At 41.3% G+C, this 10,778-nt stretch overlaps 2 protein-coding genes across 3 annotated transcripts in view; both read left to right on the forward strand.

Moving 5' to 3' along the window:
* LOC109967281 (sodium-dependent neutral amino acid transporter B(0)AT3-like) overlaps positions 1-5,768 on the forward strand; it is a 7,969-nt gene extending 2,201 nt beyond the window's left edge. The window contains exons 2-13 of one of the 2 annotated variants that reach the window (XM_020612740.1): positions 1,192-1,309; positions 2,063-2,203; positions 2,377-2,514; positions 2,607-2,788; positions 3,083-3,193; positions 3,281-3,393; positions 3,483-3,611; positions 3,968-4,124; positions 4,228-4,432; positions 4,743-4,902; positions 4,983-5,145; positions 5,240-5,768. In XM_020612740.1, the coding sequence (XP_020468396.1) occupies positions 1,192-1,309; positions 2,063-2,203; positions 2,377-2,514; positions 2,607-2,788; positions 3,083-3,193; positions 3,281-3,393; positions 3,483-3,611; positions 3,968-4,124; positions 4,228-4,432; positions 4,743-4,902; positions 4,983-5,145; positions 5,240-5,437 (1,815 nt within the window). In that variant the 3' untranslated portion in view covers positions 5,438-5,768. Of the gene's footprint in view, positions 1-1,129; positions 1,310-2,062; positions 2,204-2,376; positions 2,515-2,606; positions 2,789-3,082; positions 3,194-3,280; positions 3,394-3,482; positions 3,612-3,967; positions 4,125-4,227; positions 4,433-4,742; positions 4,903-4,982; positions 5,146-5,239 lie in introns of those variants that run through there. The other variant, XM_020612741.1, reaches the window with a different exon arrangement.
* Positions 5,769-6,731: 963 nt separating this feature from the next.
* On the forward strand, positions 6,732-10,493 carry LOC109967254 (solute carrier family 40 member 1). The gene is made up of 8 exons (XM_020612695.1): positions 6,732-6,774; positions 6,861-6,994; positions 7,141-7,300; positions 7,420-7,535; positions 7,732-7,858; positions 8,046-8,300; positions 8,440-9,117; positions 10,115-10,493. Exons 1-8 carry the CDS (start codon positions 6,732-6,734, stop codon positions 10,372-10,374), a joined length of 1,773 nt encoding a protein of 590 aa, XP_020468351.1. The 3' UTR covers positions 10,375-10,493.
* The last annotated feature ends 285 nt before the right edge of the window (positions 10,494-10,778 follow it).

Below are 10,778 nucleotides of genomic sequence, written 5' to 3' on the forward strand. Positions count from 1 at the left end.
AGGAAACACAATATCCAGCCCGGCTCTATGGGAATGCCCAGTCATATCTCTACAGCATCCCTGACCAAATTCAAACACAGCCTAGAAAATCTTCAGCTTATTTTATGTTGAAAATTTCTTGTTCAATAATTGCTTGTGGCCTATTAATCCCAGTTTAACTGATACTTCTTTAATCGCCTGTGAGAGTATGCAAAGCTGCCATTTCTTAGCTGTGAACTGTGACATATGAAAGGCTCTAAAATTCTAAAGTGCTGTAAGGCTGGCAGGTACCCCTTTCACCACCGTGGCTCATTGGATTACTCTGCTATAATTTGTTTGTCAAGTACTGATATGGCTTTCTGCAAGGCAACACCTTCACAACAGCTGCTGTAAAAAGAGCTTGTGCCGTCTAAAGGATTGCTTCTAGCATGGCTGAAAACACCTTAAAAACTATATAATGGAATGAAGCAAACACCACCCTGACGCTCAAGAAAATGTCAATACTATTATCTTCCAAAAAAAGTAGCATTTGTTATGGCTGTTATGTGGCACCATGGTGTACAGTTTATGTGGTCATGATACTCTGGCCATCATCTTGACTTTTAAAAATCATTTGCACTGTTAGGCACAACAGCTGCAGTGACATTCTTGAAGCACAGAGAGGCCCTGGGTCTGGTCTTAAATCTCTGTAAACAGCTGGGCCCTGAGACAAAAAAAAAACACACAGTGTATTTCTTAAAACAGGTTTATTTTTTGTCTAATTAGAGTAAAGGAACTAGAAGCTATGTAATGACAGTACACCTATCTGTCCACTGTTGTGATGTGTTAACTGTTAGGCGTGTTAAAGAAGTGAATTCAACATTGATTAGATACATATTTTAACTTTTAATCCCGTTCTATGTATATGCACTATGACCATTTTACTCCCTGCATTACATATGGTATTACAAGCTGTACCAACCATATCAATCTGCTTTACACAAAGGCTTTTTATTAAACCAACAAGGCACGCTGTTAACACAGCTTCAAGAGCCAATAAGAAAAGAGAGAACACAAATGTCACCACTCATCTCTGGACAAACAGGCAACAAGTCGCCTGGTTCTCTTCAGACCGAGTGGACAGACAAGAAGATCTGAGACATAAAATATACCAAAATGACAAGTGACAAACAAGTGATGGACAAAGAAGCTGAAAGTGCTGAACAGAAAGAGAGCACTGAAAGACCTAAATGGGACAATAAGGTTCAATATTTGCTAACCTGCATAGGCTTTGCTGTTGGACTTGGTAATGTGTGGAGATTTCCATATTTGTGTCAAATCTATGGTGGAGGTAAGAGCACTTAATGGACGGCGTGTTTTCTTATTTTATTGCAAAAAGCTAAGTTGGGCAGTCTGGCAGCAGTGTGGTTACTATTTGGTTTTCCATGACGACATGTTTCAGACAATAGTCCAGAGGCAACTCTTAAATCCTGGAAGTGCTATTTTTATTTCTGTAACTTATGAAAATAAGAAAGTATTTATTGAAAATGTACACAACATGTGACAAACACTAGTTCTACTGTATCATTGCACAACAACGCAACAACTGAACCTGGTGTTCTTTTTCTTTGTTTGCATTCAGCTTTCTCTTTAGCTTTTATTTAGCCATCACTGTCTCACCCTCTGTGTTATCATGGGTGGCGTGACTGAGACGTTGCAGACGTGATGCAGATTTGACTGTGCCGATACTATAACACCCTCATTTTCATGCTCCTCGACGCTGACATTGCTGCCAAACAGGCTTCCACAAAGTGCTGAATTAAGCAGACATTTCAGTTTGGGAGTTTTAATAAGTTTGCAAAATTTCTAAAAACACATTTTCACTTTATCATTGTGGGCCAATGAGAGAAAACTCTGTGTGGTGCTAAGATCTATTGCTTGGTATGAGTGAGTGTGATAAAGCCCTGGCTGCTGATAACAAAATGTCCAGTAATCAGAAACAGAATGACCTTCAACCATCAAGGTGAAGTTGGCTGCTTGCTGAAAAATCATGCTTATTGTTGACTTTTGGTCATCAACATCAAATATTTTGCTTCATTTAAAGGGGCATTTCTGATTCCTTATCTCATTGCATTGGTGTTGGAGGGACTTCCTCTGCTGCACATGGAACTAGCCATTGGACAACGGCTCCGCATGGGAAGTGTAGGAGTGTGGAACTCAATCTCACCATATCTGGGAGGTTTAGGTGAGAAGATCTGGTATCAGTAAACTTTACCAATGTTTTTGGAATTTTCTCAGAAAAAGCAAGATGCCAAAAAATGTAGTGTACAACATAAAGCTGTCTACAACTGTCTGTATGTATAATTACTCCACTTATCCATACTATCGGGTGTAAATTATGTCAATGCGTCAATACAGGTGTGGCCTCCTTAGTGGTGTCCTTCCTAGTTGGCCTGTTCTACAACATGATCTTGGCTTGGGTCCTCTGGTACTTTTTTCACTCCTTTCAAAGTCCACTTCCCTGGAGGGACTGCCCGTTAAACCTGAACCATACGGGTAATTTTTCCACATCATAATATAACTTATCAATAAATGCTTCTAACAGCTGAAGTAAAAGCAACAAGACATGAATCATCTCTTTGATGCAGGCTATGTGACTGAATGCGAAAAGACCTCATCAGTGAACTATTTCTGGTATCGTGAAACGCTGAACATAACACCAGACATCCAGACCAGTGGCTCCTTACAGTGGTGGCTCGTGCTGTGTCTCGCGTCTGCCTGGTGCCTCGTGTACATCTGCTTCATACGTGGAATTGAGACTATTGGAAAGGTAATTCATTTGTTTGATTTAATGCTAAAAAATTTTGTATCTATTATATTTTCTAGTCCCAGCCATTAATAGAAAATTTTGCTAGCATTATAACACCAGCTTTTCTCGCACAGATGCATTGTAAGACGTATGAATATCAGCTGACAGACAGATAGATCGATAAACCTGCATATTGGCAAGGAACTAGCTGATGCTTTACAAAGACTCACAAAGACTCACCAAAATAAGCTAATGAAATGCATGTGTTTGAGGTGGATTTTAAATATTTTCTCGCTGTCCATACATTTTGAACAGGCTACTTATGTGACAGCCACTTTTCCATATCTTGTCTTGACCATCTTCTTGGTCAGAGCCTTGACTCTGTCTGGAGCAGCTGACGGATTAATATATCTCTTCACTCCAAATGTAAGTTTGTTATTAGTTTCTCGGTTTCATGACAAAACCTAATGAGTAAAATTCAATATCTAACTAAAATGTATATGTTCATCACAGTGGGAAACCCTGAAAAATCCCCAGGTCTGGTTAGATGCTGCCACCCAGATCTTCTTCTCTCTGTCTCTGGCCTTTGGGGGACTTATTGCTTTTTCTAGTTATAATCCCCAGAAGTAAGGAAAATTTGAATTGTTCTTACATTAAGAAAGAAAGACAATATAATCTACAAAATAAAAAGAGAAATATTATTCTGTCTTTGCAGGAACGATTGTGAGAGAGACGCTGTAATTGTTGGATGTGTGAACAGTTTCACATCGATATATGCGTCAATTCCAATTTTTGCCATTCTTGGATTTAAAGCTAACGAAGACTACAATGACTGTCGAAATTGGTATGTACCATTCAGTTAATTATAGTGTGCCACAGTACACTACATCCAGCTCGATAATTAACCAGCCTTATTATTAAATGTGCAACTGATGATTATTTAATTACAAGTTGTCAGTCCCCAACGCAGTGCGACTGTTGTTGACCAACCATGTACACCATGAACAAAGAGGATAAAATAAGTTTTGATATGAAACAGAATAGTTTTTAATTTAAATGATTAATAAATGTCAAAGTAACCACTTTCTATTTCCTTAACCACATATGTAATAGACCATTTCTACAGTAATAATCATCATCATCATGTGATGTTTCTTATTGAAATTTTAAGTGACTGGTTTATTTTCTTATTGATTTTAGGAACATATTAACACTGACAAACGCATTTAACATTGGGGATGAAAACATAACTCTTGAAAACTATGACGACTGGTTTCACTATCTCAATACAACGAATCCCTCAGTGGTTGAAAGCCTCGATCTAAAAACCTGTAATCTACAAACATTTCTGGACCAGGTTTAGTACATCTGTCACTACAAAAATATCTTTGAACAGTTTTCCAAATAAAGTTTTGTGAGATTGTGAATGAGGTACGTATCATGTCCTGCTGTACCCGTAGAGCGCCTCTGGAACTGGACTTGCCTTCATTGTGTTCACTGAGGCGGTGATAAAAATGCCAGGCTCTCAGGTGTGGGCGGTGCTGTTCTTCATCATGCTCTTCAGCCTGGGCCTGTCCTCCATGTTTGGAAACCTAGAGGGGGTCCTGACTCCTCTGCTGGACCTGCACATGGTTCCTCTATGGATTCCTAAGGAGATTTTCACAGGTAAACCAAAAGATCAGGCACAAATTTTTAGCATAACATGACAAAAAATTGACTAGATTCTGTGCATTTTGTAGATATTGTGCAAGCACCCTTTGATACACAAGAATGAGACACCCTTACACATATAAACCCCACCTGTTCATTTACTGTGCACTGTTTTCTTTCCATGTAGCATCAAGTCTTCTTACATTTTAACCATTTGTTTGTATGTGTATGATGTCTATAAGGGTTTCTGTATTAGTCAATTTAGTATAAATCATCATAGAATGAAACTCTGAAACATTCTATATCCCATATTTTCCTTGTTTAGGGTTGATGTGTCTTACCTCCTTTGCTGTAGCCCTCATCTTTACTATGGGCTCTGGAAATTACTGGTTGGAGATTTTCAATAGCTACGTGGGCTCCGTCCCTCTGCTCATCATAGCATTCTTTGAGATCATCAGTGTGGTGTACATCTATGGAATAAATAGGTGATGCTGTAATTTGTCATTACATTTGCAACATGACAATGTACTTTCATTATTTGATGTAGTGTTTCCTTTGGCTGCAGGTTTAATGACGACATTGAATGGATGACAGGGCGGAGACCAAACCTCTACTGGCAGGTCACCTGGCGCTTCATCAGCCCGTTCATGCTTTTTGTGGTTTTTGTGGCCTATGTTGTGATTTCAGCTAAACAGCGACCAACATATAACGCCTGGAACCCAGATTATGTAAGAAAAGAGTTACAGCTCTACAACATCAGTGTGGGATTTGTAACATCTAGCGCCATTTGAACTGACTTTCCACTCTGTCACCCCTCAACAGGTGCACTTCCCCCTTGCTGAAGTTCTGCACTATCCTGAGTGGGTTTTTGCTATCTGTGTGCTCTTATGTACCCTCCCTGTCATCTCCATACCCCTCGTGGCCGGCTACAAATTCTCAGGCTTCCTGAAGAAGTACATCATGAACAGACACAATCAAAACCCTTATGCAAATGAGCTCACTAATGATGTGGAATTGTAAATGAAAATGTTTAGCTGTGGTACATGTGAGTACTGTGTATATTCATTTGCAAAAAAAGCCAAAACGTTTTTACTGATTAATATGTTTTGTGTAGTATAGTAGTGTAAGCTTCTGGTCACAGTAGGTTTAAATGACTTAATGGCACTAATATTACTTGTAACAGCTTCATTTTTAGTATATTGTCTAAATATAAATAGTAGTACATTTAGACAAGTGTATTTATATTAATGAAAGAAAGGAAACACTGCCAGCCAGATCAAATCAATGCAGACCAATATGTCTGAGAAAAATACCACAGGCTGCACCTCAGGTTTGTGTTAATATTTGATTAAAGGAGGACAAGAGCTAATTTCCTGTGTTGATGTTGTGAATGGGAACCAACGGAGAGTCACAGATAAGGTTTCTAAATGCTTTGTGATAAGAAATAACGATTTTCTGTACAGGGTGCATGCATGTGTTCACTGACCATGCACACGTGTACCTGTGTGTACTTTGAGTGATACGACTTACACAGTGGTCCTTTTTGTGGTGTGGGTGGACAGTGATATTGTCTCCCAGACTCACGTGCTTTGGAATATGCTGGCTGCCTTTGTTGCCCCTCTGCCTGTTCTGCTTTTCTGGCACTTTCATACAATGGTGCACTTGAACGCTGTGATGTTACTAAGCCTTTCAAACTACTAAAGTCTGAATTCCAGCTCCCAGGAAAGACTAGCATCCTAATGTAGGATACATGGCACAAGATACATCATCAAGCAACAGCAGCAAGGACTGAGTGTTACATCAGAACGAAGGTGACGACTGACCCTGACCTTTAATTACTGTTAGTTTAACACTGCACTTACAGAGGTACACAAGGTGTGGAGCTAAAGCTACTTTCAGTACTGGCAAATCTAAATAGCCTAACTGACAAATTCTTATTATTTGACATGCTTCTACTATTTACTTCACAATCTGACTCACTGAGCCATGCCAGCATTATTTGTATCTATTCCCATATATTTGAAAAGAATCTGATTTGACTGCTGTGAAGGACATTAGATCTGGCATTCTTCTGCTGGCTAAGAAAAACAAATAGTGTATTTAATTCGTTACTACAGTACGGATGTTGATTTTTGGTGCTGCTGAATTGCTTCCTACCATGCTAATAAGTGAATAACCTGAACTAAAGTGTCTTTCAAAGTACTGAAGCAAGTGAGTGCTGTGATCTACAGTAATGAAATTATACGACCGACAACAAAACACAAGTGAGACAAGTTCAGCAGATTTTTTTTTACCCATGATCTCGCTCTAGGCAATGTCTCAGCGACCAGATGTCTCCCGCTGCGGTGGGGTTGTGGGTGAGTTTGAGTTGGTTGACATCAGGGATGCCAGAGCTAAGAGAGCTCAGAGTGCACCAGGTGAACTAGAATTTAAATCCTACTAGAATTTGTGTCGTGTTCGCAGCAACTACGATTTCTGCTTATTCCATTTTCATGCATTTCCTTGGAAGGTTCGGCTCTTATCTACCTCAAGGGTCCCAAGTTTCTCATCTATGTCAGTGGAGCATTATCAATGTGGGTAAGAATCACTTCCTAGAGAAACAGATTCCTGGACCAATAGATGAGATTGAGAAACTTAAATAACTGCATGGTGATCTACTTACTGTAAACTGTGACAGCATCTTTCAAAGCAAGCATGATGGCCTTCTGTGCTATGTTAAACAGGGTGACCGTATGTGGCACTTCGCTATCTCTGTGTTCCTGATTGAGCTGTACGGCCGTAACCTGCTGCTGACTGCCGTGTTTGGACTGGTAGTGGCCGGATCAGTGCTCCTGCTTGGGGCTTTGATTGGAGATTGGGTTGATCGCAATCCCAGGAATAAAGGTGCACAACTGTTTCACACCCATCTGAACATTTTAGCACATAGTATATCAAACAGAAAAATGCATTACAGAAAATATGTCCTAAATGTGTAAAACAGTTTTTTTGTCCTTTTTTTTTAGTTGCACATGCATCTGTTTTCATTCAGAACATCTCAGTGACAGTATGTAGCATTGTGCTCATGTTGGTGTTCTCATATAAGCAAAGGATTGAAGAGATCTGGGAAGGATGGCTCACGGTGAGTAGACACTACATAATGGACTATTAAGCACAGTCCATAACTTGACAGCATGTTGATCTGCAACCACCATAACTGTTCCACAGAGGAGTTACTGCTGCTGTTGTTCCCTCTGAGCTTTGTCCCTGTTGTCTCTGCTTCTGAGCTTGTGGCTACTCTGTGCCGTCATAGTAACGTGTTGCAAAACTTACACAAGGTGGTTTGTTACACGGTGGTGATCGTCCTGGCAGACGTAGCAAACCTCGCAAGCACGGCGCTGACCATTGCCATTCAGAGGGACTGGATTGTGGTTATCGCAGGCTACAACCGAGGTCATTTAGCCGGTGAGGAGATCCACTCTGTTAATCCATGTTGGTTTGTACTGCAGGTTTGTCAGAGGCTTGCATCACTTGTTGTTCACAATAAATAACTGAATCACAAATAATATCAGGGACTGGTCCATTTCAGCTCTCGCTGAAGGCCTACTAGTGGAAGCTCATTCACCTCTGTGGTTTTTGATCCTAACAAAAGGAATGAATGCAACCATGAGGCGGATAGACCAGGTGACCAACATCCTGGCCCCGCTGGCAGTGGGACAGGTCATGACCTTAGCCTCCAATGTAGCCGGCTGTGGCTTCATCCTGGGCTGGAACCTTGTGTCTCTCATTGTGGAGTTCTTCTTCTTGTCACGGGTGTATCACATCGTCCCTGCTCTTTCAGTCAAACCACCAGGGGTGGAAGTGGATCAGGCGTGTCTGCAGAGTATGGACAGGAGAGGGTCACAAGGTATGGACTGAATATTTTTAATGATTTCTCACATTCCCTGTACTCCTAGATGTTAATGTTAGAATGCTATGAGGTTTACAGAATGATAATGACGAATTGATGGAGAGAAGTGATGGATGAAATTCCTCTTTTCTGTCAGGGGAAGGTAACGTTGCACAACTTCAACCTCTGACAGAAGGCAACTGCAACACAAGCACGCACCTAAAGGAAATCATCGACTTGCCGCAGTGTTTCACGAGGTCTCGCTGGCTGGTGAGCACCTGCAAGGACAGCTGGAGGGCCTACTACCGTCAGCCTGTCTTCCTGGCAGGACTGGGTCTGGCTTTCCTTTACACCACAGTGCTGGGCTTTGACTGCATCACCACTGGCTACGCCTATACTCAGGGCATAAGTGGCTCTCTCCTTAGTGTGCTGATGGGTGTATCAGCTATCACAGGGCTGATGGGCACCGTGATGTTCACCAGACTGAGGAAGATCTATGGCCTGGTTAATACAGGTATCATCTCAAGCTGCCTCCACCTGGGCTGCTTGTTGCTGTGTGTGTGCTCTGCGTTTGCCCCTGGCAGCCCTATAGATCTTAGTTTACTGATGCCCTTCCTTACCTCTAACTCCTCTGAGTTTGGAGAAATGGCAAGCCAAAGGCAAAAGCACACGTATCCTCTGACAGCAGGCAGCAATCAGCCACTGTTACCCGACCGCTCATCTATTCACTGGACCAACAACACTGTGCTTTTTGACAACATGCCCTCAAGCACAGCACCAGAATCTTACATCTCCATTATCCTGCTGTTCTTAGGCGTCATCACAGCACGAATTGGTGAGTATGCAGACATTCAAAGCTGGCTGGTTTCAATAAACAACCAAACTTAAATGAGTCCATATCAGTCAAAAGCTCCACTTCACTTCAATGGGAAAGTGTGTCCAAACCTCTGACTGGTATGTACTGTGTTATTATTACATTATATTGATATACAATGCAAATAAATACTGTCCAAAGCACCAGCATAGCAGGTACTGTCAGCTGACATTAACCTATCATAAATATACTGCCATCTAAAGGTTTACAAAGTGTCCGAGTTACATAGTCTAGCCCAGTGGTGCAAAGTAACTACTGTACATCGACACAAGCTACCCAACACTAATTCAAATTATAAGCACAGTTAAAACTAGCTGCCTCTTTACCAGCTGCAACATTAAACTGATGATCACAATAATGCTTCAGTAATAATAATAATCCAACAATTTGATATGTTGGATTAATGTGCAATGTGCCGTTCTGCAAAGTGAGCACTTTTACTATATTACTATATTACTATATAATATAGCATATTTTGATGCTATTTTTGTACTTTTACTCAAGTAGCATTTTGAAGTCAGGACTTTTACTTGTAACAAAGTAATTTTACACTGTCGTATTGCTACTTTTATTTACATAAGGGATCTGAGTACTTCCACCACTGGTCCACCAGACAGCACTGCTGAAAACTGTAAAACATCCTGCGTAGTACATGTACTGGTCACAGTCACAGTATTTATAGATCATTTTTTACAATACAACCTTATATCGATGGTCAACAGTGCAGCTGCAATTTCAATATATTGTATACATTATAGTAAATGAGCCACCAGGATGCCTCAACTGTGGCATTTAGTAATCATACTTTAGGAATCTTTTTAAAAATATCAACCTAAAAAAAACAATCCAGTAGTTCTCAGGCTCAAATCAATTCTATCTTTGTGTGGAGAGCTGCAGAAACACAGAGCTGTTAAGACTAAGGGCTGAGGAAACTATTAAAACCCAGTCTGTGTTCTAGGTCTCTGGTCCTTTGACTTGACTGTGACCCAGCTCCTGCAGGAGAACATCTGTGAGTCAGAGAGAGGCGTGGTCAACGGGGTGCAGAGCTCGATGAATTACCTGATGGATCTGCTTCATTTTATCATGGTGATCTCCGCTCCACAGCCACAGCACTTTGGCATCCTAGTTATCATTTCTGTGTTATTCATCACCATTGGGCACAGTATGTACTTCCTGTACGCACACAGAGCCGAGAAGAAACGCCGCCTCGACACATAAGGAGCAGACGTGGCCCACACAGCCAGGCATGAGGTGCTTACTAGCACTGACTCCACTCTGCACCTGGGAAATGGACGTCTCCCTCCTGTTCCTTCAGCAATCTTATTGCAACACTCCACTCCCGACTTTCATTTCAGCACAACACGAGCAAGTGCCTGTCCCGTCTCAGCTGGTCCATTCCTGCAGGGCCATGTGCCGCAGCAGCAAACAAGGACTCAGGCGAAGTCGAGTGGGAGGCACACACTCCCTTCATGTAACATATGTTGAGGTGGCTACAGTAAATGCAGCAATAGTACCTCCAGGGGAAATGTCCTAATGTAAGGTACAACAGGACACAAAGGTAACAGCTAAGGCACCAGCACATGGCTTTCAACCCTGTTGGATTACTGCAAGACTTTCACCAG

This window comes from Monopterus albus, unplaced genomic scaffold, assembly GCF_001952655.1.
Source record: "Monopterus albus unplaced genomic scaffold, M_albus_1.0 scaffold127.1, whole genome shotgun sequence".
Classification (NCBI taxonomy): domain Eukaryota; kingdom Metazoa; phylum Chordata; class Actinopteri; order Synbranchiformes; family Synbranchidae; genus Monopterus; species Monopterus albus.

Excerpts from the sequence above, each read along its gene's own strand:
- LOC109967254 (XM_020612695.1), top strand. The coding sequence starts at position 6,732 with ATGTCTCAGCGACCAGATGTCTCCCGCTGCGGTGGGGTTGTGG. Across the intron at positions 7,301-7,419 it reads TCGCAATCCCAGGAATAAAG|TTGCACATGCATCTGTTTTC; the intron begins GTGCACAACTGT and ends CTTTTTTTTTAG. Across the intron at positions 7,859-8,045 it reads CAACCGAGGTCATTTAGCCG|GAATGAATGCAACCATGAGG; the intron begins GTGAGGAGATCC and ends TCCTAACAAAAG.